The sequence below is a fragment of the Lacerta agilis genome, chromosome 11 (assembly GCF_009819535.1).
Source record: "Lacerta agilis isolate rLacAgi1 chromosome 11, rLacAgi1.pri, whole genome shotgun sequence".
Lineage (NCBI taxonomy): Eukaryota > Metazoa > Chordata > Lepidosauria > Squamata > Lacertidae > Lacerta > Lacerta agilis.
In genome coordinates, this window is record NC_046322.1 from 59,635,929 (window position 1) to 59,660,018 (window position 24,090).

Sequence of the window (24,090 nt, forward strand, 5' to 3'; positions counted from 1 at the left end):
TAACAAAGGGAATCAGGGAGGGAGCTGATTCAATTAGTTCAATTAACACACTTCCAGTTCAGAAGTTGTTTCAGGGTTTGGAAAGAATGAGTTTATCTTCCATGAACTGGAAGGGTGGGTCTGCTTAGCAGATGTCATAACCAAAGCCCAGGAGGTGTTCTCAGGGAAACAAAGACAGCGTCATCCTAGGCTACTGCCTCACGGGGAGCCTTCTGTGCAGATCTCACAGGCCGCAGTGGTTTTGTCATCAGGGTCAGTCCATGAGATAAGCCCCAAGCCAGCACACTGAAAAGCCAAAGGGTCCACTTGGGCTCATTTGCATCACTTTAACCAAATCCTCAAGCCAATATTGACTTTCAGCACTTATTGAATCTGAAAATGCACAAGACCCACAGAGCATTAGGTAGCAAAAAGGGTGTGAAGAGAATATGAAAGATAGGAGAATGTGTTGCTGTGATTTGTTGGTCATCTGTTCTTGTGCTGCCTTTTCAGTGGAACTTCCCACTGGTTATGTTTATCTGGAAGATTGCCCCTGCTCTTTGTTGCGGAAACACCGTGGTGGTCAAGCCGGCAGAGCAAACTCCACTAACAGCTCTTCACATGGGGTCTTTAATTAAAGAGGTGAGTTGCCATAGCAAAGCTGCCGTGTGCATGTTCCCAAATGTGAATGTGAGTGAGCCCTTACCTTTGCAGTGCTTCTGAACAGTGAGGGCTGTTCAGCTTTGTGTCACTGCAGCTCGCAGCATGTCTAACCTTGTCTTGGGGAATTGTAATGCGCTGCAAACCACTGGAGCAAGTCAAGGGCATGAAGCCTCACATAGCTTTCCAGGCTAAATTGCTCAGAAAACAAATCATTAGCAGCTTAGCAAACTGAACATCTTGGCAATCGTCAGGGCCTTCTGGAAGCAAAAGCAAACAAGAGCTCAGAAAAGCAAAGTGTTGGTCTGGATGGTGGGGGCGGGGGAGATGGTTTTTCATGCAAGTGTCTGAGTAACAAAACTCTTGTCTGTAATTTGATATATTAATTTAACTTTGTGACTGAAATATTTACCCTTCCCAGCACAAAACTGACAAGCATCATGTTTGGTGTGCCCAGGATAAATACACACCTTATAGGGCTGTAATGCCAAATGTATTTGCTTAGAAGCAACTCTCCTTCAGATCAGTAGGATGTAGGCTACATGTACCAATGCAGCCATATGAGATGGTAATGTAGGCATACATAGATCTGCTGGTTTTCTTCTTGCAGGAAAGTATTCGTTTTCGTTTTAGTGCAGAAGCATTGAACAATTGGATATGCCACCTGCAATCCAAAGTGCGACAGCCCACCTTCTAACCTTGGCACACTCTTCCACTCCATTCTGCTGCATGTAGAAATCAGGCTGCATTAAGGACTCATCTTCTCCCATGCCTGGAAAGCACACATCTGAGCAGTTTTCCACTTGGACCGTGCCTCCTAGGCACAGATCAGAGAAGTTTCCCCCTTGCCCAGCAACTCTCCAAGGGAAAACAGGCTCTTTAGTGCTAAATTGGAGCAAATGTCAATCCGGAGAAAACGTGAATTGCCGTTTGCTCCGATTGAGCACTAAGGAGCAGTTTTCCCTGCGGGAAATCAGTGAAACAAGAGGAAGTGTGGATAAGCCCTAAGTTTCTAGAAAACATAGGACTGGTGTATGAAAGTAACAGGTATAATCATTTTTAAGCATGATATTGGATCATTCGGCACAATTGTATTTGCTATGCAACCTGGAGTGAAGAATAATCTTATGTGGTTCCTGAGCAGAAAAATAAGCTAAGAATACTCCTAGCACAGCATGGAGAGGTAACTGGAGGAGCTAAGGCTAAGGTTGTTGTCTTTACCATGCTTACTCAGAGGCAAGTCCTGTTGAAATCAATGGAGCTTACTCCTACATAAGTGAGGTTAGGTTTGCAGCTAAAATCTTTTCCCTGTCCCTTTTTTGTACAAAAGGAAAATAAACTGAAGACAATTGTGGTCCTGGCAAGTGTTGCTAATCATTAACAGTACAGTAACCAACCACAGAACTAACAACAGTGATTCAGCAGATCTTGTTCTTGTCACGGCAACAGTGACTCAGCAAAAGTGAGCAAACAGTGAAATACCACTTGCAATTAAATGGTTATGGGTCAACAAGTAGGCAAGTCTGCCTGCGACGGGTGACTCACACTGAAAATCACCATATGGAATTCACATTTATTTTATTTTTTGGTATTCACTAGCATTTCTCTTCTCTACTTTTCATAAAGCAATGAGAGTCTGCTCAAAAGTCATAGATTGTCAATAAATGAATCCTTAAAGACCAACATTCTAATATGAAGGGTGTCGATCATGTTATGGATATTAACAGATTTTTAAACAGATGGAGCCCTTCCGCTGAATGAAACATGAACATATACATAAACAATGCAGCATTCCAGGGTGGCAAGATGAAGGGGAGGGGGAAAGGAAATGATTCTGTAGTAGAGAATTTTCTTCCAGCTGAATAGGTTTAGTTTTGCAGCCACCAAAATGGAATAACCATGGAAAGGAAGAGAGGCCAGGAGTGTGTTTTCTATCCTCTTAGCTCACTGGCTGCTGATAGGACAGAGTCTGAGATCATGGTTCTAGTTATTTTCTAATGCCAGTCTTGGATTAGTGGTCTAGGCTTCAGATCCTTACGCACAGTCCCAGGGTTTAAACTAAACCTGTGGAATAATATTGAGTGCCTCCAGTTTAACTTGTTTGTGAGTCAATGATCCATGATCTGGAAAGTTCCAGAAAAGTTCTGACTTGATGCTACCAAAAGGTTCACCAACTACCTTTGAACTTGAGCCCCCTTCAAAGCTTATTGTACTTTCTAAGTCCCCAGCCCATTCATGGTCAACTCCCCAAGAAGCAAGTGAACAAAATCCTTATACAGTATGCAGCTGTGCTTATGTTGGCTGTTGGTGTGTGTATGTAAGACTTGTGGATACTTTTTGAACCTTCCCCCTGTACGCTGATTCATCTCCACCTGTAATTAGACCCATTATGGTACCCATTATCAGGTACTAGTGGCATGTTCTATGCCAGAAAAAAGCCACAAATTTTAAAATAAATATGCCCTATTAATCACAGACTATATGCTGAGAAGGTGACAGGTTGCTTTATAAGGCAATCCGTCAAATATTTTTTCTGCGCATTCCCTGTTCTTTGACTGACATTCACAACAGAGACTCTTTCAAGCCCAATGCCAGGGGCATCTTAGCCATGGAGGCTACTGGCACAAGGCGCCAGGGTGCCACGGCCCGGAAGGCGCCTCCGCCATGCCACACTGCACCAAGAGCCTCCTTCCTGCCACCAGAGGAGCCGCCCTCCAGCCGCGCCGGCAGCACCACTCTCGCCCACCTCTTATCGAGCTGCGGACGCCATCGCGGGGAAGCTGTCGGTGAGCCTCCCGTCGGCGCAGCAGCCAGGGCTCCCTGGTTGGCAGCGCCGCTTCGGCCAAGCAGGCAGAGGCTGAGGCAGAGCACAGCTGGTAGTGTCCCTGCCTGCCGTGCCGCACCCTCCGGCTACCCACCGTGCCCTCCGGCTGCCCGTTGCACCTGGCCCTCTTGCATGGGAAACAGGGGGGGGGAGGGATCTTCGCGCCACAGCACCAGATATCCTTAAGACAGGGTTTAAACTATGCATTTGCTAAAATTAATTGCAGCAGCACAGAAGCCACTTTGGCATGGCTCTGCCCCTCAAAGCACCCACAGGTTGTAACTTCAGTTAAAACAGGAAATCTGGTGGGCAGGAAATGGTTGCTTCCGAGGTGACCTCTCCTTCCCAGTGATGCAAATGCAGGTAATAATAGCCAGCCCTTGTGGTTCCTATATATGGATCTTTACTGGGACACTTAGGGTTGTGAACGTGATCCGTGTGGGAGGCACATTCGCAGCCTGAAGCGCCACATCTGCACGCACGTGTGACGCGATTTGGTGCTTCTACACATATGCGTGACATCATTTTGTGCTTCTGCACATGTGCGAGTGCTGAAACCCGGAAGTAACCCATTCCGATACGTTCGGGTTCAGCGCGGTCCGCAACCTGAAAACGTGCAACCCACAGCATTCGTAACCCGAGATATGACTGTATTTGACTTTGCCCCAGTCCCCACCCCACAGTGTTGTGTTGCAAAAGAGAGCTATTAGCCTTCCAGTAAGAAAAGGTACTGCATCTCAAGAATGAACTTCAACTGCTTTTGTTGGTATAACACAACAAGCCTAGAAGCTCTAATTAGTTGGCCATCTTAGCTGTAGCAAGGACAGAGGTTCTTCTCGGGCTGCCTTTGGAAGGAAGGTGGCTTCTTCTGCATGTATTAGCTTTTCACTCACCACAATAGTGTTGCATGTATTTTACCACAAGTTTTTGTGAAGGTTGGGGGTTGGGGGGAGAGAGGAGCATGCACTCTTTCTTTGAGAAAGGATGGGATGAAATATCGTAAATAACACAGGTGCAATAACTGTATGGCTGAGAGGTACAACTGTGTTCTTTCCCCTCTGATATTCAGGCAGGATTTCCACCTGGAGTAGTGAATATTGTGCCAGGGTATGGACCCACGGCTGGTGCAGCCATTTCCAGTCACATGGACATAGATAAAGTGGCCTTCACCGGCTCTACTGAGGTATTTACCTAACCCTGTGATTAAATGAACCACAAAAGTCCTCAACCCACCCACACAGACTCTGACAAGTGATTTAGTGCCAAGTTGTGTAATTATGTTAACCTTTTTTGCCTGTGAGCTTCCTAAACAGTGTCACTGAAATGATTTGTTGGTTGTTATACTCCACCTCAAACACATCTACATAGTGTTTGAATTGTAGGAATATCCCTTCAAGCAAAAGAATTTTTGGATATAAAATTGATTCTCCAAAGCTGAGGAGAGGGTGAAGTTTAAATTTTGGCTTAGTCTTTTGTTTCCCCACTCAAATTTCAGTGTAAAAGTAAAAATACACATTTTTATTTTTATTTCATCTCTCTTTTTTATACAGAAAGTTGCATTCTACAAAAATAGGTAGCTTATCTCCCTCATTGTGAGCATGCCTCGTATTTTAGAAAGGACTGATTTTAATGAAGAATAGTGTGGAGGGGGACCAAGATATTTCTCACTGTGTGGGGTATTTGACAAAAATGTTCCAGGTCAGGCTGTTTGTCCATTGGGCCCAGTATTGCCTGACTAGCAGCATCTCCTAGGCAGAGAAAAGTTCTCCACTCTGCGTATCACAGTTAACTGTATTTTTAAGTAGAGGTGCATTTTGCATGCACCACATGTGTCCAACCACTGAGCTGGTGGTCAATTTTCCACTATCAAATTGACAAGAGAGGTCAGCCTGAACCTCTTGCAAAGCAATGACCACGGTCCAAATACAGTGTTACACACAACAGTTTCAAGTTGTGTCTTCTCTTTCAGGTTGGCAAGATGATCAAAGAAGCTGCTGGGAAGAGCAACCTGAAAAGAGTCACTTTGGAACTTGGCGGGAAAAGTCCCAATATCATATTTGCAGATGCTGATTGTGAGTGACATGCTTTTCTTGGATTTCTTGTCTTCAAAGCTGTCCCCTTCCACTGTGTTGCAAAGCTTTTTAATGTCTAAGCAAGTGAAAAACCAGATTGTTAGATTACGTTGCAAGGACGGCTCTTTTTGATTTGCAGTATTGACTGAGATGCTCAATGTTGGCCTCTTCTGTGTCTCTCTCTTCGCAGTGGACAGTGCTGTGGAATTTGCACACATTGGCTTGTTTTACCATCAGGGACAATGCTGCATAGCTGGATCTAGGATTTTTGTGGAAGAGCCAATATATGACGAGTTTGTACGTAAGAGTGTTGAGAGGGCTAAGAAAAATGTACTTGGAAACCCACTGGCTCCTGGAGTAAATCAAGGTCCTCAGGTAAGGAACAGTGTTTTGTGTCAGGGTTATCACCTGGGTCAGTGTTGTCAACCACAGGTGGATTAAAAATGCAGACATTCTGGGAGATGGCATGGAATATTTCTTCTTATGCCACTGCAAGTCTGTAGAAAACCACAAACCCTTCTGAGCCAAAGTAGTTCTATAGGATCTTTGCTACCCTTCTTCACTGCATTGGCTCCTGCCCTTTTCTGGCCCTATGTAAGTTATCTTTCTTGTCTACAAACTTTGTGCATCAAATCAAAGCTGTGTGCAACTCTCTTGACTCCCACTTTAACCATTCCCTGACTCTCTTAATTTCTGGTTGAGGCAAGCTTCCTCTCCCTGTTTTCCTCTGCACACCTGCCCAGGCTGCCTTTAAGGAACTGATTTCAACCTCCTTTTTAACCAACAATTCTGCCATGCCCTCCAGTCAGATTCCTCACCCCAACCCTGGAGGGAGGGCCCTGAACATCACCCTGATGTATGACACTTTGGCAAACAGGTTCAAATACTTTGGCATATGTCATTAGGAATGAGGCTTGCCTTGTTTATTAGACATATGGGCTTTTATCTTAAAATGCATTTAGACTCTGATTTTGCTCATGGGTGGACAGCCCTCTTCCTACAAAACAGACATATTTAATACAAATAATCCTAGCCTACTGCTTGTGGTGAAACTAGGAGGTTCAGACTAACATGAAAATATTTATTAAGAAACTTTCACAGGTCTTTGGAGAGTGGGACTAAATTTCATAAACTGTATTTAGTCCGCATTCAAATGCTTAAGTGGGCAATATGACTTTGAGGATTTGAGCAGCAGGAAGTGTTAATGTACAAAAACCTTGGCCTATCTCATCTGAATCTATAGGATGTGAAACTGCTGTAAATATAGTGCAAATGTTAGCCCTGTTCACATGTGTTATCTGAAGGAGCAGAGTCCCATCATCATTGTCTCCAGCCTACAGCTGAATGTTCAATGTGCTTTCTGGCAAGAAAACCTTTTGCATTTGTACACAGTTCAAAATCACATGGAGCCCCTAAGCATGAGCAACTACTCATGTGACATGTTCCCTTTACAAACATCTACACTCAACACACAAAGTCTGGTGGTGTTGCAGAAACAGGGGTGCAACACTGGGGTGGGGGCAGAAGTGGGTGGCTGCTCCTGCTGCCAACTATAAGTACAATATTGTGTTTGCATTCTCATGAAGGTATCCAGTCACAAGAAGGGTTGCAAAGACTCCCCCCACAATCTTGGTCATCAGCATTCTGCACTAGCCTCATGGGACGCCTGACACACTTCACAGGTTTCCATCCATCTCCATCTCATAGCCATGACATTGGAACCAGTTCTTAGGTGTTGTGAAACACAGCCCAAACTCAACCCCTACATTTGGAAACATCCTCTTTTATTATTACCATATTTACTGTACTTATATACCGCCCTACGCCCGGAGATCTTCTATAACCCTCATGTGGGATGTCATGGATCTAAGACTCTGCACTGAAAATCCCAAGTCCATAATTCTCCTACTTTTCCTTTGGTGCAGAAAATGCCGGAAATGAAGATCTAGTACAAATAAAGCAGTAGGGTTTCCTCTCTAATTGGCTTATGAAACTGTTTTACTGACTAGCTTTTGCTAACTACTGCATGTAATTGCAGTCTTGAAATCAGTTCTGAATTCATTTATGCAAAGTCATTGGTTTGAGAATGCCATCCAAAAATATTTTTAACAGAAATTGGATAAGGCAAAGGGAGAAGTTAAATACTTGAATGTAAAACTGAGCAGAGAGAGTTCACGAAAGTCCATGGCTCACAGGAGTGCCAAGACTGTATAGGCAGTGCTGATTAAAAAAAGAAAAATTCTTTTGTGCTTGAAGTCCTAATTACTGAACTTTGTGGGGAAAGGTGGCAGGGATCCAGCCACTCAGAGGCAACTTGTTGCCCCATCTCTTGCCGGTAAAGAGTTTTTGTTTCTGCTTTGTTAATCTTAAGGCCAAAGAAATATCTGGGAGAGTGACTTATCAGTGCAATATTTCTTATTTAGATTGATAAGGAGCAGTACGATAGAATCCTCACACTAATTGAGAGTGGGAAGAAAGAAGGAGCCAAACTGGAATGTGGAGGAGGCCCCTGGGGAGACAAGGGCTACTTCATCCAGCCTACAGTTTTCTCGAATGTTACAGATGAGATGCGCATTGCTAAAGAGGAGGTAAGCTGATTCAGAACATTCTGCATGTTGGACGACATTTTATGTTTCAATTGCCATGCAAGATGTGCCTTTTGAAAATCAAGCATGTAGAAGATTAGTTTTCACACATTAGCTTTCCCACCCAGCCCCAATCTAGGCTACGTAAAGCTATGTATTTACAGCTATGTGTGTTAATTTGGGTCAACTAAATAGAACAGGTCAGCAGGAATTAATACTTTCAGATGTTTTCAGCAATCATCAAATACATCCAGATTTCCAAAGAAGCTGAAGGGCAGTTACAGTTGTGAAAGTCTTCCTCCTGGCATTCTCTGGCAAGGCACATGCCACAAAAAGAGGTCCACGCCTTGTCTCTGGAGATTCCTGTCCCTGCTGCTGCTGCTCCTTACTGGAGTGCCCATTAGCCTGCCCTTTCTCAGCAAGGAAGAGGTCAGAGGAGCCATGACAAAGAGCGATAGCCTCCAGATCTCTTATTCCTTCCCTCTGGGAGGTGATGTCACACCCTCCAACATTTCTCCAATGAAAATAGGGACGTCCTAAGGAAAAGCGGGACATTCTGGGATCAAATCAGAAACTGGGACTGCGAATCTAAATCAGGGACACCCCTGGAAAATAGGGACACTTGGAGGGTCTGCATCTGATGTAGATTAGGCTCAGAAGGAGAGAAAATCAAATTGGCAGCAGCCACAGCAGGGAGGGGGAGAAGTGGCCTCCTCTGAAACGAGGGCCCCCACTGAGATGGCCTTGGCCAAGCCCCGCCCCCCTGCAAAAAGCCATGGATCTGACACAGGCATACTATTTCTCCTGCATCTATTGCTGACACATATCGGGATGCATATTCCCCATAGTGATGCTCATCTGAGTCTCATTGAACTGGCAAAATGCATGTTTTGAGGTGATGGAGAAGGCACATCCAAATATGGGGCCACCAGTGGCTATATGTGACTAGCTACTCATGTCCTGAAACAAAGAGGGAAACTGAAATCAAGCAGCAAGGAAAGGCAAGTCGGGGCTTGACAATCCTGGTGAGGCCATCCTCCTAATTTTCCCTGCAAGCAAATTCTAAGTTGGTTGTGGATTTGTGCTTTTGAAAAGAAAAACAGTTAGACCTGGAGCACTGAATACTGATTTGTACAAACAGTGGCATTTATTGCTTAAATATATTCTGGCAATATATGGAAATGACTTTGTTGGCTCTTATATATTGTTGTAACAACTGAAATAAAATTAAAGCGAGTAGCTGGCATTCAGCTAAATTTTACTCAGAGCAGACCCACTGAAATTAATGGGCCTAACATGGTCACATTCATTCATTTTGAAGAGTTGTCTCTGAGTACAACTTACTTCAATGCCAGCCAGTATTTGCATGTCACGAGCTCAGCACGTTTTACTGAGTATAGGATGCTGCTGCATGACTGCAATCCTGCAGTACTAGTACTAAGCACCAGATGAGCACAGTCGGACTCACTTCTGAGTAAACTTGCACGGGATTGTCCTGTGGTTTCAGCTTCTGTGCAACTAAAGGTTTTATGCAGAGGGTCTGGGAGCAGAGAAGGATGAGGCATGGTTTAACACAACCTTCGCCAGCCTGGCACCCTCTGGGTAGTTGGACTTTAATTCCTATCTGCTCCAGCCAACACTGAAGCTGATAGGAGTTGTAGTCCCAAACATCCTGGGAGTGCCTGGTTGGTGGTTTCCAGCTGTATTGTCTTTACCAAAGACATTGATAAATGTGGCAGTTTATAAAACTATTTTGGAAGTCATAGTAAGCACCTTACAAACGAACCAGACCAGAAAGCGTCTTAACCTGAAGAACTTATGCATCAAAGGTAGTTGATGCATAAGCTCAACTACCTTATGCATAAGAAGAAGAATTGCCCATAATGTGTGCACGGACCCCAGTGTTACCTCTGCTAAACAAGCTTTGTATGTTTTGTATTGTTAAGGACTTCAAAACCTGGTTGACCAGAGATCAGAGTGCGACAATAGAAAGTGTGAGAAGTGAACTTTCTTCCAGACTATCACCTTTCTTTAAAAGCAGTTGCCTGTCTCTAGTGCCCTCAGCTGTGAAAACCAGAAATATAATCTCCAGAGATATTGAGGATGCCTTGTGATCTTTGTGGCTGCTCTCTCTCTCTGTTTGCATGTGTGTGTTTATTTCTAGCCACCCTTCACCCAAATAACTCCGGTCAGCAAACTTGGTTCTCCCCCTGCCCATTTTATCCTCATAACAATTCTGTGAGATAGTTTAGGGAAGGGGTGCGGGGCGGGGGGGGGGGGTTCAAATAATCTGCAAAATGTCCAGGTTTTTGCCAACATAACCAGGAAGTGTGTGTTTGAGTATAACTCTTTGCCTTTTGTGGGTGGCAACTTTTGTATCCAGATTTTTAGTTCTTGAAATATGGCAATCCTAGTTTAGGCTGATAGTGGCAGGCCCAATATCACTTCTGTGGCTGAGTGGGAAGTTGGTTTGCACTACACTGACATCTTTCCCAGGAAAGGTTTGACCCAGATTTACATTCTGATTTAGGAAAGAAGCTGCCATTTCTTGAATTCAGTGAATAAACAAAAAGTTCATGTGGGAATTTCTCTCCACACAAACTCTAGAAACAAAAATATTCTACTTTTTTAATCAGGATGAAAATAATGAGGGTCACAAATGGTTCAATATTTATATAAAAAGGTGAGTCTAGTGGAAATGTGTTCTTGTAACAATAGTTCAAACAAAAGGAATAAAAAGATTTTTTAAACTTTGTTTTCTTACTTATGCAGCAACTTGTAGATAAGCAAATGTCCAATAAACATTTATGAGATGAAAACACAAATGTGTTCTTAATTTTTAAATAGAAGCATACCACAATAAGTTTAATAACAATTTACTTGCACACTCATCACAAGGATGTATTTAGACAAGATACTTTAAAATCCAAGTATAAATTTGAGGTGTTCCCCCCTCCCAAATATGACCCAGGCTAATGAAGAAATGGAGCAGACATATTAGAGTGTGAGAATGTGTGAAAGTGACATAAAGTATAAATAGAATTCCTCCATCCCTGGTTCAACTATTCCTTTCCCACCCCCACCCCACCCTTTTATATGCAGGCATTGTGAAAGAGGTTTCAGGTTTGCAGGTTTCTTTCTCCACTGTGTGAATCATAGCATCAGAGAGAGCATTGTAGGTTATTTCACAGAATTGTAGAATTGGAAAGGATCCTGAAAGTCATCTAGTCCAATCCCCTGCAATGCAGGAAACTGACAGCTGGAGCACCCCCCAACAGATGGCTGTCTGGCCCCAGCTTGAAAATCTCCAGCAAAGGAAAACACACATGCACAAACAAGGCAATTGGTTTCATTTTCAACCTGTTTTCACTGTTAGCTTAATCTTACTAATAGTGTATTTGCCTGTCTCCCCTTTAATCTAGGGGCATCTTCACGAAGTCCTCCCGGACCTTCCCCTGTTTAAATGTACACGTGTGTTTTCAACCTTGGCTATTTTACACTTTCTAAGGATTGAAAAAGCCCATGCTTAATGAAGGGAAAGTCCAGTGTTGTCATTGTGATGGGGCAGGTGCTTTGTGGTTTTACATCCTACATCAGCAAATCCACATTTCGCTTCTGAATGGACGAGCCCTAAGGCTACAATCCAAACCCCAATTACCTGGGAGTCAGCCCCACTGAATTCAATCGTTCTGGGTAGACAGAATTATACAGGAAATCATCTCGACCTGCATCCTCAAGCAGCAGAGAACCAATCTTAAACTTCCTCTGTGTGACAGACCTTTGGGTGTTTGAAGAATGCTATCATTTCCTCTCTTAGTCTTCTCTCTCTTCTCTGGGTTAAACATACGCAGCCCAATATTCAATATTTCTTTGGAGGACTTGTTTTCCAAACTGCTGACCATCTTTCTTGTTCTCCTCTGAAGGCAATGGCTATAATAGGAGATCCTACATTTATTTGAATCTGAAATCTCCATGAAGCAGGCTATACATAATCTCTGTGTTCCATTTCATGGAGTTATGAAGATTAATGTGATAGGGAAGGAGCAGGCAGGTTGATAGTTTCATAGGGAAAATGTGGGTCTAAATTTATAAAGTAACCACTATGTCAAAGAGCACTGATTTGATCACTAATGAGAATAATACCTTAAGACCTATGTAAAAGGGAAAGTATACTTTGCAAGAAAGTATCTATTGATTTTTGCCATGCTAATTGTTTGTTGCTTCTTTTGATTTCAAACAGATTTTTGGGCCAGTTCAGCAAATCATGAAGTTCAAGACTGTTGATGAAGTTATAAAAAGAGCAAACAATACTCATTATGGTCTAGCAGCTGGAGTGTTTACCAAAGACATTAACAAAGCTCTGACATTTGCAGCTGCTCTTCAGGCTGGAACAGTCTGGTAAGTACCCTTGGTGTTGCTATTTTAGCCAAATTAACCTTACATAGAAGACTTACGGCATGATTTAATGGGTATTTGTGATCTGAAGGCACACAGAGTACCTGAAGAGAGAGAAAAGCTGTGTAACCTCAAACCTGAATAGCATCTTTGAGACATGAACCTATTAAGTCTGTTACCTCTTCCCACATCTTTAGACAATGTAGTTTTAACAAGGAATCTTTTTTGCTTCAGGGGTCATATCCTTATCAGGATTGGCATCACACGCCACCCACCTGTCAATCATCTGACATCCCAATGACTTCAGATGCAAGGTGCTTTGAGGTCCCAAAGCTGGCTATTTCCTTCATTTTAGCAAGAGATTCCAGGCAAACGGCTTAGTTTTAGCAGCAGTTTCTGTGTAAATGCCTCTCTGAATCAAGAAGGAGTTTGCATGGACTCCTGTGAAACTGAGCAAGGTTTAACCTCTGCTTATCAGCTGACGGATCCTGCTCCAATAACGGGCATGTGCGGCCAACACAAAATACAACCCTGCCCATTAGATGGCATCATGAGTTAGGCACAATTTTGGAAAAACATTTCTCAAGGGATGCAATTCTACAGCTTCTGGGCTACTGCTAACTCACACCACCCTCTGCCATGCTGCAAATGGTGGGAGCACATGAGGTTGGGCCTTTGAGGAAGATCTCAGCACACAGGTAGGAACAAATGGGAGCAGGTGTTCTTTGGGGTTTGATGAGGTAGACCATTTAGCGCTTCAAAGGATAATACCAACTTTTTCATTTTGGTGCAGGAACTGCCTGAGAACCAATTAAGCTGGTGAATCACTAAGACCATTGCATTTTCTGAATATTTTTCAAAGGCATCCCCATTAGAGTAGTAGACTAAGGCATGCATCATTGTGACAAGGCCATTCTTCCTCAGGAAAGTGTGTAGCTGGTGAACCAGCTCAAGCTGACACACTGCAAACAACCCAAGGAATCCTTATCAGAGCAGGGATTTAAGTCTGAAAGCTCACTATCCATACTAATCGCTGAACAATATGCTGCTACACATGTAGACAGTACTGTATTTCTGTATTTTCTACGAATTGGGTTGAATAATTCAACAATTTCTACTGTTAGGTAGCAGACCTACAGAAGAGCTTGCAGCAGTTCTGAAAGCATACTTGTATTTTTGTGACATGAGAGAAATTCATGTTTCTTCTGGTTTTTAAAGTATGCACATAGTGCAAGATTCTGTAAAGAAACTCAGCTAGCTCTTATGATCTAGCACAGGGGTCTGCAACCTTTAAGACGAAAAGAGCCACTTGGACCCGTTTCCGAAGAAAAAAAAAGAAACTGGGAGCCGCAAAAACATTGCGACATTTAAAACAAATATAACACTGCATTTTATTTTAAAAAATCCGATTTAAATTTAAAAAATCTGATTTAAATAAAAAATCTGATTTAAATAAAAAAAATCCATTTTTTTTATTTTTTATTTTTTAAAATCATTCATTTTTATCCACCCTGGGGACCACTACCAGGTCACAGCCTGATCCAAGGTGGGTGGCAACAGCATACAAATATTTGATTTGTTGTTGTTTTTTTAAAAAATGAGTCCTCAACTGCACACTTGTGTTAAATGTTTGTCCCATGTCTAATTGAAGACTGCTGGCTTTTACAATAATCTTAGTGTCTTTTACCCTTAATATTCCAGACCAGAGGCTATGCTCACCTCTTCCAACCTCCTCTCTTGCTAAATAAAGCACAGAATTGCACCAGAGAAGCCTGTGATGTTTGTGCTGACTTGTATGCAGGTGGCTGTAGTAGTTCATAGTGTTCAAACCTTTTTAGGGGAGTTCTCTGCCCCCTTAATGACAATGGCGATAGATTTTGCACATGAACACAGATCCAAGTTAGGACTCCTCTCTTCCACGCCAACAGGTGCTTTGTCAAGGCTCCCCTAACACACACTCAGGACAGAGGAAAAACTGCAACCTTTTGGGGCGTCATTCTCCTACCCATGTCTCTGTGAGAACCAGCCCTTTATTCTGCCTCCCGTAGTACATCCCCCCTTCAAGAAATCATTTCCTTTGGACTTTCGGCCCATCTCCACCCCTATTACTCCTTGTCCTCGCGAAGGAAGCATTTTCACAAGTTTTCTTTTTGGTGGGCTGTCCGTGCTTCTAAACGCCTGGAAGTCACGACAGGGGCTTCTCCCCCACCTAGTAAATTCTGCCTCTGCATAGGTTACGCAGGTTTGGTTTTCTTTACCAGCCCACACCCCCCCCCCCGGTCGAAGTAGAGCAATAAGTCATTTACCTCAGCAGGGGACAAGCTCAGCTCCAATAATGAAACCCTTCCAAGGAGTGGGGGGGGGGTCGAAACTCGTGACAAGCAGGTAGGTGGTTGGAGAGCAGCATCGGAGGGGGAGGGGGGAAGGAAATGAGAGGGGGAGGGGGGAAGGAAGCGAGATAAAGCTTTCCCAGTTTTTACGCAAGCCGGAGCCTGAAAAGTTGCCAGAGCGCGTGCAGCAAGGAGACTAAAGAAGTGCTATTGTGGGTCGAGTGACCTAGAACTGGGAGAAAAGAAAGCGCGGGAGAACAAGCCCCTCTTTCAGCCGCCGAGGAGGAATCCCCCGGATCTCCTCCAGCCACAGGCTGCCCAACCAAACCGGGGCAAAGCCAAGGCACCGCTCTTTGCGCCGCACGTTTGGAGAGGCCACTTTGGAGAGGCCACAGCCGGAGGGCGCGGCGCAGGCGGCCAACTTGCGCTCCCGTGCTCCGCCCGGCAGCCTAAGCAACACACCTGAGGAAGCAGCGGCAGAGGACTCCCCCTCCCCAGTCCCAGTCCCCCACCCCAAGGGACTCGTTGGGGGGTTGCAAAGCCCCCCGCCCACGGCAGGCAGAGAGCTCGACGGCGGTTTCTGCCCAGCCAGCCTAGTTTGCGCCCTGGAAGGCGGGGGCGACGCAACTAACCTTGCCTGGTGAGGTCCGGCAGCGGCTCCGCTCGGCGCTGCTGCGGAAGAACGCACAACTGCCTTTTCCTCCAAGCAGCCTTTTTAAGCAGCCACGTCCCTGCTGTGCGTGCTCGGGCTCCTAGGTACCTCCAAGCCCCCTCGCGACACGTGCACCCATTGGCTCCTGAGACACGGGTCCCGGGCAAGGGCGAGTCCCAGCCTTGCTCCGGGACGGAGAGAGACGCGCGCCCGCGAGAGCGCGGTCTGAGGCTGCGAACGGAACCAGGAGCGAAGGAGGCAGCGGCAGGGAAACAGGCGCTGCTTCCTCGACCATTTTTAAAAAGAGGGCTTCCCCCCTCACCCTCGCCCACCACCCGCCGCCCCTGGCCCAGCCCGCAGCTGCCTACCTCGTCGTCGCCTCGACGCAGCGGCCAGCAGCAGCTCCACACCAGCAGCAGCAGCCACACCTCCGGAGGGAAACTGCTGCTGTCTGCTGCTGCGCCTGCGCTGGCAGAAACGAGGCGCGACGCATGAGCAGAGCAGCACAGCAGCAGCGCCCTCAGCCTCCGGAGGGCGGGCCGCTGGCCAGCTGGAGGGCGGCCGCTGCCGCTGGCCAGCTGGAAAAGTGGACAGGCGTATCCGCCCTAGAGCCCCAGAGCCGCGGCAAAGGTGTAAAAGAGCCGCATGCGGCTCCGGAGCCGCAGGTTGCAGACCCCCGACCTAGCAGAATTCCTGCCCATGACTAAGTTGTTCCATCTTCTCTTTTTCTTCAGGGTGAACTGCTATAGTGCAGTGGCTGCTCAGGTTCCTTTTGGAGGATTCAAAATGTCAGGAAATGGCCGAGAGCTGTAAGTAAAGTCAGTGGGGATTTGTTTCAGATACAGATTTCAGAGATTTTATCTGAGCAAGTTTGTATTTTATCACAAAATGTCATCACTACAACATTCTTATTTCCAGGAAGTCTGTCTTTGCTCTCTTGGCATTTCCGCTGCTTTAGCTTATAAAGAATGAGTAATCAGTCAGGGAAGACAGGAAAGGAACATCGCTGTGTAGAAATTGTGGGTTGTATTAACTCATCCTATGATATGCTGTCCATATCAGTCACAAATAGGAAGGAAATAATCTGTGCTGTGTATGTTTTGCTGTGGTTTCTTTTTCACCAAATGTCAAGTTATTCATCTCACTGTTCACTATTTAATGTAATTTACATAATTATTTATCAATTTAACATAGTGAATGATGCAATTACTGCCACACTATTCATTTCAACACAATTTAAAATGGGGGTGGGAACCATAATCAAATATATATATATTTGGGACTGAGAAACAACAACAGCAAAGACTGATCCGTATTTGCTGAGCATGGGGTGAATAAGTGAACATCAGCAGCTTTTGCTTCTGTTTTCATTGCAATTCTTCAACATTGCTAATTACATTTTCTATCCAGAAGTTTGCCCTGTTGGATATTCTAGTGGCATTTGTTTTCCTGCTAAAATGGACTGTTTTGTAAAACTGAAATGAAAAAATGTGAATGTACAATTCATTTCAGTTTTACAAAACAGTCCATTCTAGCAGAAAATCAAATGCCACTAGAATATTGCCTGAAGCTACCCGAAACTTCCATTTTAAAGATATCATAAAATGGTATTTGATAGCACAGATCCATACAGAATGCAATCCTCTGTGCCTTCTTGGTGAGCAAATAGCCTTTTTTGGTGAAGAAGCTGATTTCTATGCTGAAATGTTATCTACCCCAGATCATGCATTAGGCCTCAGAGGAAGACAATAATTTCTGTAGAGTCTGTGCCCGGGTCCTGTTGTGTCTAAGAGAATTTGGAGACAATCACTAGAAATATGCCCTTTGTCAGACTCTCTTGAAGCTTCATGGAAATGAATAGAAATTGTACCAGAATGTTGGTCCTTTCACTTCCATAAACAGGAAATGCCTTCTATCAGACTTGATTGGAATACCCCCTTATCAGTCAACCAATTGACACTGCCAAGTTCTCATTTGAAACCCCCTCAAACAACCAATGTAAGCTGAAGGAGGCACATGGTTTAACTTTCAAAAGCAGCTCATTGACCTTAGCATTCAGATTCCACTCCTAGCCACTCAGTTGCCAAGCCAAAGCTTCCCAGACTCTGTCTGTCATCATAAAAAGGCCGTCACAGAGACTGACATCTCTGTCTATCCAAGCTTCCTGTAACATCTGATAGATCAAAATACACTGTCAGATTACATTTGCAGCTCTTGGACATTGAACATGCTAGATCACAGATATGTTAGATATGGTTGCTATTCTGATGGTCTCTCTCTCTCTCCCTCTCTCTTTAAGTGGAGAATATGGCCTTCATGAGTACACAGAAGTCAAGACAGTCACCATCAAGATTCCACAGAAGAATTCATAATGTCACTGCAGGGAACAGGAGGACTTGACCACATCAGATGCTAAGCAGACTTGCAAGGCCAGCTATAGGGCAGAACATTTTGTAGAAGATGTTTTCATGTAATTTGGGTTTTCTTTCTATCTGTAAAAACAAATGTGTTTAGCAATTAACAATCATTTAGAAAATCTTGAATCTGCTTAACTAAGAAAGGGAAATCTTAATGTCTGAATCTAATTAACAAGCTTTGAATCTTGATGAAAAAAGCAATTTTAACTTTCCACCGTATTTGAATATATTTGGATATATCTGTAGTGCTATGGTAAATAAAATTGTGAACATATCATATTTACACAATTTGCTTTAGTGTGCTGTTATAGAATCGTAAGCTGTCATCTCTTTCTTCGTTAAGAGCTTGGCAAAAGTATTTAAATATGTCTATCTAATAGAGACTTTGTAATCAAGAGCAAAAATCATTAGCAATCTTCTGGGCCATGCTGTAACTTTGATTCTGTTCATAATAACTACTGTGCAGAGGCATTTTGGATGTAAACTTTTAAAATCTATCCTTTTCTACTGTTATTCATTCAGTTGTCTATCTCCATTACAAACTACCCATCAAACACAACGAGGCTTATTTGGCAGAGGTATGTAAGGCATCACACCATAAGACGTTATGCTTTGTCATTAAGACATTGGGAATTTTTACATGCAGCGTTTTAAAAGCTTAAACTGATTCAGTTGGTAGTAAGACATACCAGTACCTATACTGCCCCATCTACAAATTTATTTTATATATTCCATTTATATACATTTATCCAAAGATCCCAGAGTGGTGTACAACATTAAGAACATTATTTATGCAGCATAATAATAAAGACATAATACACAGCATAATAATAAAATAATCATAACAATACTGCCCCACATTTAACAGGTCATAGATTATTTAATGGCTGAAGGTAAAGAGGAATGTTTTCACCTGGCACTTAAAGACATGTAAAGATGGCAGCAGCACCCACAGATGTCTTGTTCTTGTTCTTGACCTCTCTCGGATGGGGGACATAAAGAAGAGCCTCAAATGACAAGTGCAGGGTCTGGGTCAGTTTGTATGGGGAGAGGTGGTCCTTAAGGCATTTATAGGTCAGCACTTTCAATTGGGCCTGGAAACTAATTGGCAGCCAGTGCTGTCGGGCCAGCATTAGAGATATACAGAATGCTCAAACCATCTCATTTTGGTGAGCAACCTGGCTGTCAAATTTTGCACTAGCTGAAGTTTTCAAACTATCTTCAGAGGCAGCACCACATACAACACCTTGCAGTGATCCAACCTGGAGGTTACCAGAGCATAAGCCACAGAAGTTAGGCCAAAAGCTGATGGAAGGCACTCTGTGCCATTGAGGCCACCTGAGTCTCAAGCAACAGCAGAAGTTCCAGAAGTACCCCTAAGCTACGTATCTGCTCCTTCAGGAGCAGGCAATCTTCCATCCGGTTCTAGGGAACCACCCACTAATGGTGCCTCACTCTTATCTGGATTGAGCTTCAGTTTGTTGGCTACCATCCGGTCCATTACTGGGACAAGACATCCACTGCCAAACCTATAGGTGTAAAGGAGAAATAGAGTTGTGTGTTCTCAGCATAAAGCTGACAACACACTCTAAAACTGGATGACTTCACTCAGTGGCTTCATGGAGGATAGAATTGAACCCGTAGGGACCCCACATTGAAGGCCCCCATGGTGCCGAAAAACACACCCCAAGCATCACCCACTGAAGATGACCATCCAGGTAGGACCAGAACCACTGCATAGCCATGCTGCCAATCTCCAACTCTAATAACTTTTCCAGGAGGACACCGTGATCAAAGGCATTGAAAGCCACTGAGAAGTCAAAGAGGATTAACGGGGAAACATTGCCCCCCCTCCCAACAGATGTCATCATGTAAGGTGATCAAGGCAGTTTTTGTGCCAAAGTCACGCCAAAACCCCAATTGAAATGGATCTAGAAAATCAGTCTCCAAGAACTCCTAGATCTGGTCAGTGACCACTCACTCAAGAACCTTGCTTTAAATATATAAAAAAAAGCTGGCAACTGTCTGGTAGTTACTTAGGCTCTCAGAATCTAGGGATTGTTTCTTAAGCAGTGGTCTTATCACTGCATCCATCAAACAAACAAACAAACAAACAAACAAACAAACAGGAACCACCCCCTCTCATAAAGAAGCATTGACCACCTGCCCATCTCAGAAAGCTGTCTCCTCCCTGCTGGATTTTATCAGCCAAGAGTGCAGATAGTTGCCCAAAGCAATCCAAGCTTCTCTCAAGCTACAATGTTGTTTTTATGAGGACATACGCTCGGTCTTCATCACCCCTGTTATACAGAAAATTCCAAGTGGGTCTGAACCTCAATGCTTAAAATCCCTGATGGAGGCTAAGGATCCAGAGATCACACTAAGGGTGGCCAAATTTGGTGTGTTGCCATAAAACTCAGGGAACAAAGACTAAGGCCCTAGATGATATTTTAGAGACTATGACCTAAACCACATTTCTAATGGCTGTCATATTCATATTGCTTATTGTTATATTCTATTGTAAATTCAAACTTTATTCTATTTGTGTTTCATGTTTGTTTAGTACGGTATGTGAATCTGGTCTGGGACCGTAATAAACTTCATTTCATTTCAATCCAAGTGCCTTGTCCACATCATCAAATCACAGCAACTGAAATTCATCTAACGTCTCTTGAGATTCAAATGCTATTACAGCAGAGACAAGGTTCTTACGGATTCAAGTGATTTTACCCTCCAAATGCTTGGCAAGCAAGTCAGAGCAAGCTACCTTCAGTTCTACCACCTCTTGTAGCCAGTCAGCAAAAGTCCCTTCCCTACCCAGAAAAGCTCTGCCAGATGACATAGTGAGGATGCAATGGACGTAGCAAAGTATGCTTTTTTTGCTGCCTTCACTGCCACTGCCATTCGTCTGGAGTTTTCCTCCACCTGCATTCAAGCTGTATTGCAGTTGGATTCTTCATTTAAGTTTGAGAGGATACCATGTAGTCAAACGGACTCCATGAAGCAGGAGAGGGTGCTCAGGAGTGATTATGTCAACAGGTGTTCCACTGATCGACCAGGGCTTCAATGGGAGTGCCTGCCATATCAGCAGGGAAAACTCCCAGAGTCATCTGGAAACCACTTGGATCCATCAATCATACTAATAGGTCCCCCACCTCTGCAGAGGGGAAAGGGTGTTGAAAGCCTAAAGCTCAACAGGAAGTGGTCTGACCATGACAAGGGGCTGGTGTCAATATCCCCCACTTTCAGATCACTCTCTTCTGGCCCAGTCAAAAAGACAAAATCCAGAGTGTGACCAGCCATAAGTGTCGGGCCAATGACATGTTGGGACAGCCCCGTTGTCATGGCAGCCATGAAGTCCTGAGCCACCCCACCTTGGCATGGATATTGAAGTTCCCAAGAACCAACAGTCTGGGAGTCCTAAACATCGCTGCCAAGACCAGGTTCCCCAGCTCTGGCAGGGAGACTGCTGGGCAGCGAGGCGGGCAGTAAACCAACAGAATCTCTATTTTGTCCCAATTACCCAATGTCATAAATAAATAATTAAAACATAGCAAATATTCTAGTCTGAACTAAGCCCGGCTGAATTCAATGGGACTCACTCCCATAAAAGTGAAAATAGGAATGCAGACTAAATGGCCTGAGAAACAAAAAAGGTTTTCATTTGGCATTGAAAATACAGCAAGCTCAGCACCAGACAAACCTGCCTGTGAAAAGAAAACTGGGGCCAGAGCATCACCATGGAGAAGACCCTGTCTCTGTTGATGTCAGTTTATCTCTGTTTCTCATCCCTCCCCCCCCCCCCAAGAATCTTAAATTCATCATCACTTCATGGATTTTACTTCAATGCTCTATGTGCAGCTTCCTTTGTGCGCGATCCCAAAGCTACAGCTAGTGCAGAATGTTGCAGCATGATTGCTGACAGCAGACTCTGCTACCAGGCCAAGTTCAAGGTGCTGCCAGTGGCGGAGCCAGCCGCTCGGGCACCCAGAGCAGCGCACATGCTGTGCACCCGGGGGGGGGGCGATCTGGCATGGCGGCAATTGCGTTCAGGGGGATTTTGCCACACACTCACCCATCAGGAATGACACCTGGGGCGCTGCGCCCCCACCGCCACCCCCCTTCCCCTCGGTGCTACTATTAGTATCTAAAGCCCTAACAGCTTGGGACCAGTTTACATCTGAGTTCTTGCAAATGCAAAACAGGTCTTATGTGCCACCTGTAATAGTGCCAATTCTGCCAATCAAAGCAGTCAAGTGGGCATGTGTGAGTTAAGGCAGTCTCATAGGTAAACTGATCCCAAGTTTTTAAGACTAGACAACCACCTTAGATGCATTGTGCAATGATTTAGCACAAAGGGGGTGGGGGATCAGGAAGTATTTCAGGTGTTGAAAGAGCTAATTTAGCATTAGGAATTAATTTTGTTGTTGTTCAGTCGTTCAGTCGTGTCCGACTCTTCGTGACCCCATGGACCAGAGCATGCCAGGCACGCCTATTCTCCACTGCCTCCCGCAGTTTGGCCAAACTCATGCCAGTCGCTTCAAGAACACTGTCCAACCATCTCATCCTCTGTCGTCCCCTTCTCCTTGTGCCCTCCATCTTTCCCAGCATCAGGGTCTTTTCTAGGGAGTCTTCTCTTCTCATGAGGTGGCCAAAGTACTGGAGCCTCAACTTCAGGATCTGTCCTTCTAGTGAGCACTCAGGGCTGATTTCTTTGAGAATGGATAGGTTTGATCTTCTTGCAGTCCATGGGACTCTCAAGAGTCTCCTCCAGCACCATAATTCAAAAGCATCAATTCTTCGGCGATCAGCCTTCTTTATGGTCCAGCTCTCACTTCCGTACATTACTACTGGGAAAACCATAGCTTTAACTATACGGACCTTTGTCGGCAAGGTGATGTCTTTGCTTTTTAAGATGCTGTCTAGGTTTGTCATTGCTTTTCTCCCAAGAAGCAGGCGTCTTCTAATTTCGTGACTGCTGTCACCATCTGCAGTGATCATGGAACCCAAGAAAGTGAAATCTCTCACTGCCTCCATTTCTTCCCCTTCTATTTGCCAGGAGGTGATGGGACCAGTGGCCATGATCTTAGTTTTTTTGATGTTGAGCTTCAGACCATATTTTGCGCTCTCCTCTTTCACCCTCATTAAAAGGTTCTTTAATTCCTCCTCACTTTCTGCCATCAAGGTAGTATCATCAGCGTATCTGAGGTTGTTGATATTTTTTCCGGCAATCTTAATTCCTGTTAGGAATTAATACCTACAAACAAATACAGATTCCATCCAAAGGGCAATTCAGCCTACATTCTTTTCTCCTGTATTGAAACCAAGCCCTGTTCTATATTATTAATCTGATTAATCTGATGTACTGAATTTGCCCATGGGTCCTGCCAAAGCAAAGAGATAGACCTTTTGTCAATTTAGAATTCAGGCCAGCCTAAGACTGAACATGTTAGTGTTTGCTCAAAACATTTGAGATATGCTTGAAGGAAGAAAAGCAGCCACTCAGCAGGATCCATCATAAGATGTGGGAAGGGACAAACAACCCTTTTAGCCAAAGATCACATTCCACATCTCTGAGCCCAAACTACACTTTGAAAAAGGACTGCACAAAAGCTCATGAAAACCAGAGCAGTTTATCAGTTTATCAGCCTTTTGATAATCTTGGCCATTTCAGAAAAATATAGAAAGGGGGTGGAATCCAGAGTTCTCAACTTCAAGAGAATTGTGGTGTGGCCATGGGATGGACTGTCTTTGTCTACTCTTCAGGTAGCATAATCTGAAGATGTGAACAAGATATTTGGAGAGGGAAAAATGCTACTTGCCTTTATTGGACTGCTGGAAAGCAACTAGGGCACTGAGGAGCAGATATTACAAATATTGAGGGAAGGTGTGGTTCTGACACTCCCGAAAGTCTTAAACAGACTAGCACTTCACCTGCCTGAACTGAACATTGCAAATTTGCTTGAGTATGTAGTGGGTCACCCAACTTCTGAGTTTATTGGATGAAATTGGTTTTTTAGGTGCTTTCCAATCTGGTTGCCTGTCTGGTTCTTGAACAGGAACTTCCATGGATGATCTTCATCAGGAGATGGAGAAGGGGAGCAAGACCCTATTCATTCTCTTCATTGGCAATGTACTAGCTGGAATGTGGCTTGGTGGGTCCATTTTGTTCTGAC

General features: G+C 44.2%; 1 protein-coding gene across 3 annotated transcripts in view; it reads left to right on the top strand.

Annotated features, from left to right (window-relative positions):
* Positions 1-18,431, top strand: part of ALDH1A1 (aldehyde dehydrogenase 1 family member A1) — a 60,255-nt gene extending 41,824 nt beyond the window's left edge. For all 3 annotated transcript variants that reach the window (XM_033163851.1, XM_033163853.1, XM_033163852.1), the window contains 8 exons: positions 493-621; positions 4,533-4,646; positions 5,433-5,535; positions 5,726-5,910; positions 7,959-8,123; positions 12,361-12,518; positions 16,232-16,306; positions 17,797-18,431. In XM_033163851.1, the coding sequence (XP_033019742.1) occupies positions 493-621; positions 4,533-4,646; positions 5,433-5,535; positions 5,726-5,910; positions 7,959-8,123; positions 12,361-12,518; positions 16,232-16,306; positions 17,797-17,869 (1,002 nt within the window). In that variant the 3' untranslated portion in view covers positions 17,870-18,431. The remainder of the gene's footprint in view (positions 1-492; positions 622-4,532; positions 4,647-5,432; positions 5,536-5,725; positions 5,911-7,958; positions 8,124-12,360; positions 12,519-16,231; positions 16,307-17,796) is intronic.
* Positions 18,432-24,090: the final 5,659 nt, after the last annotated feature.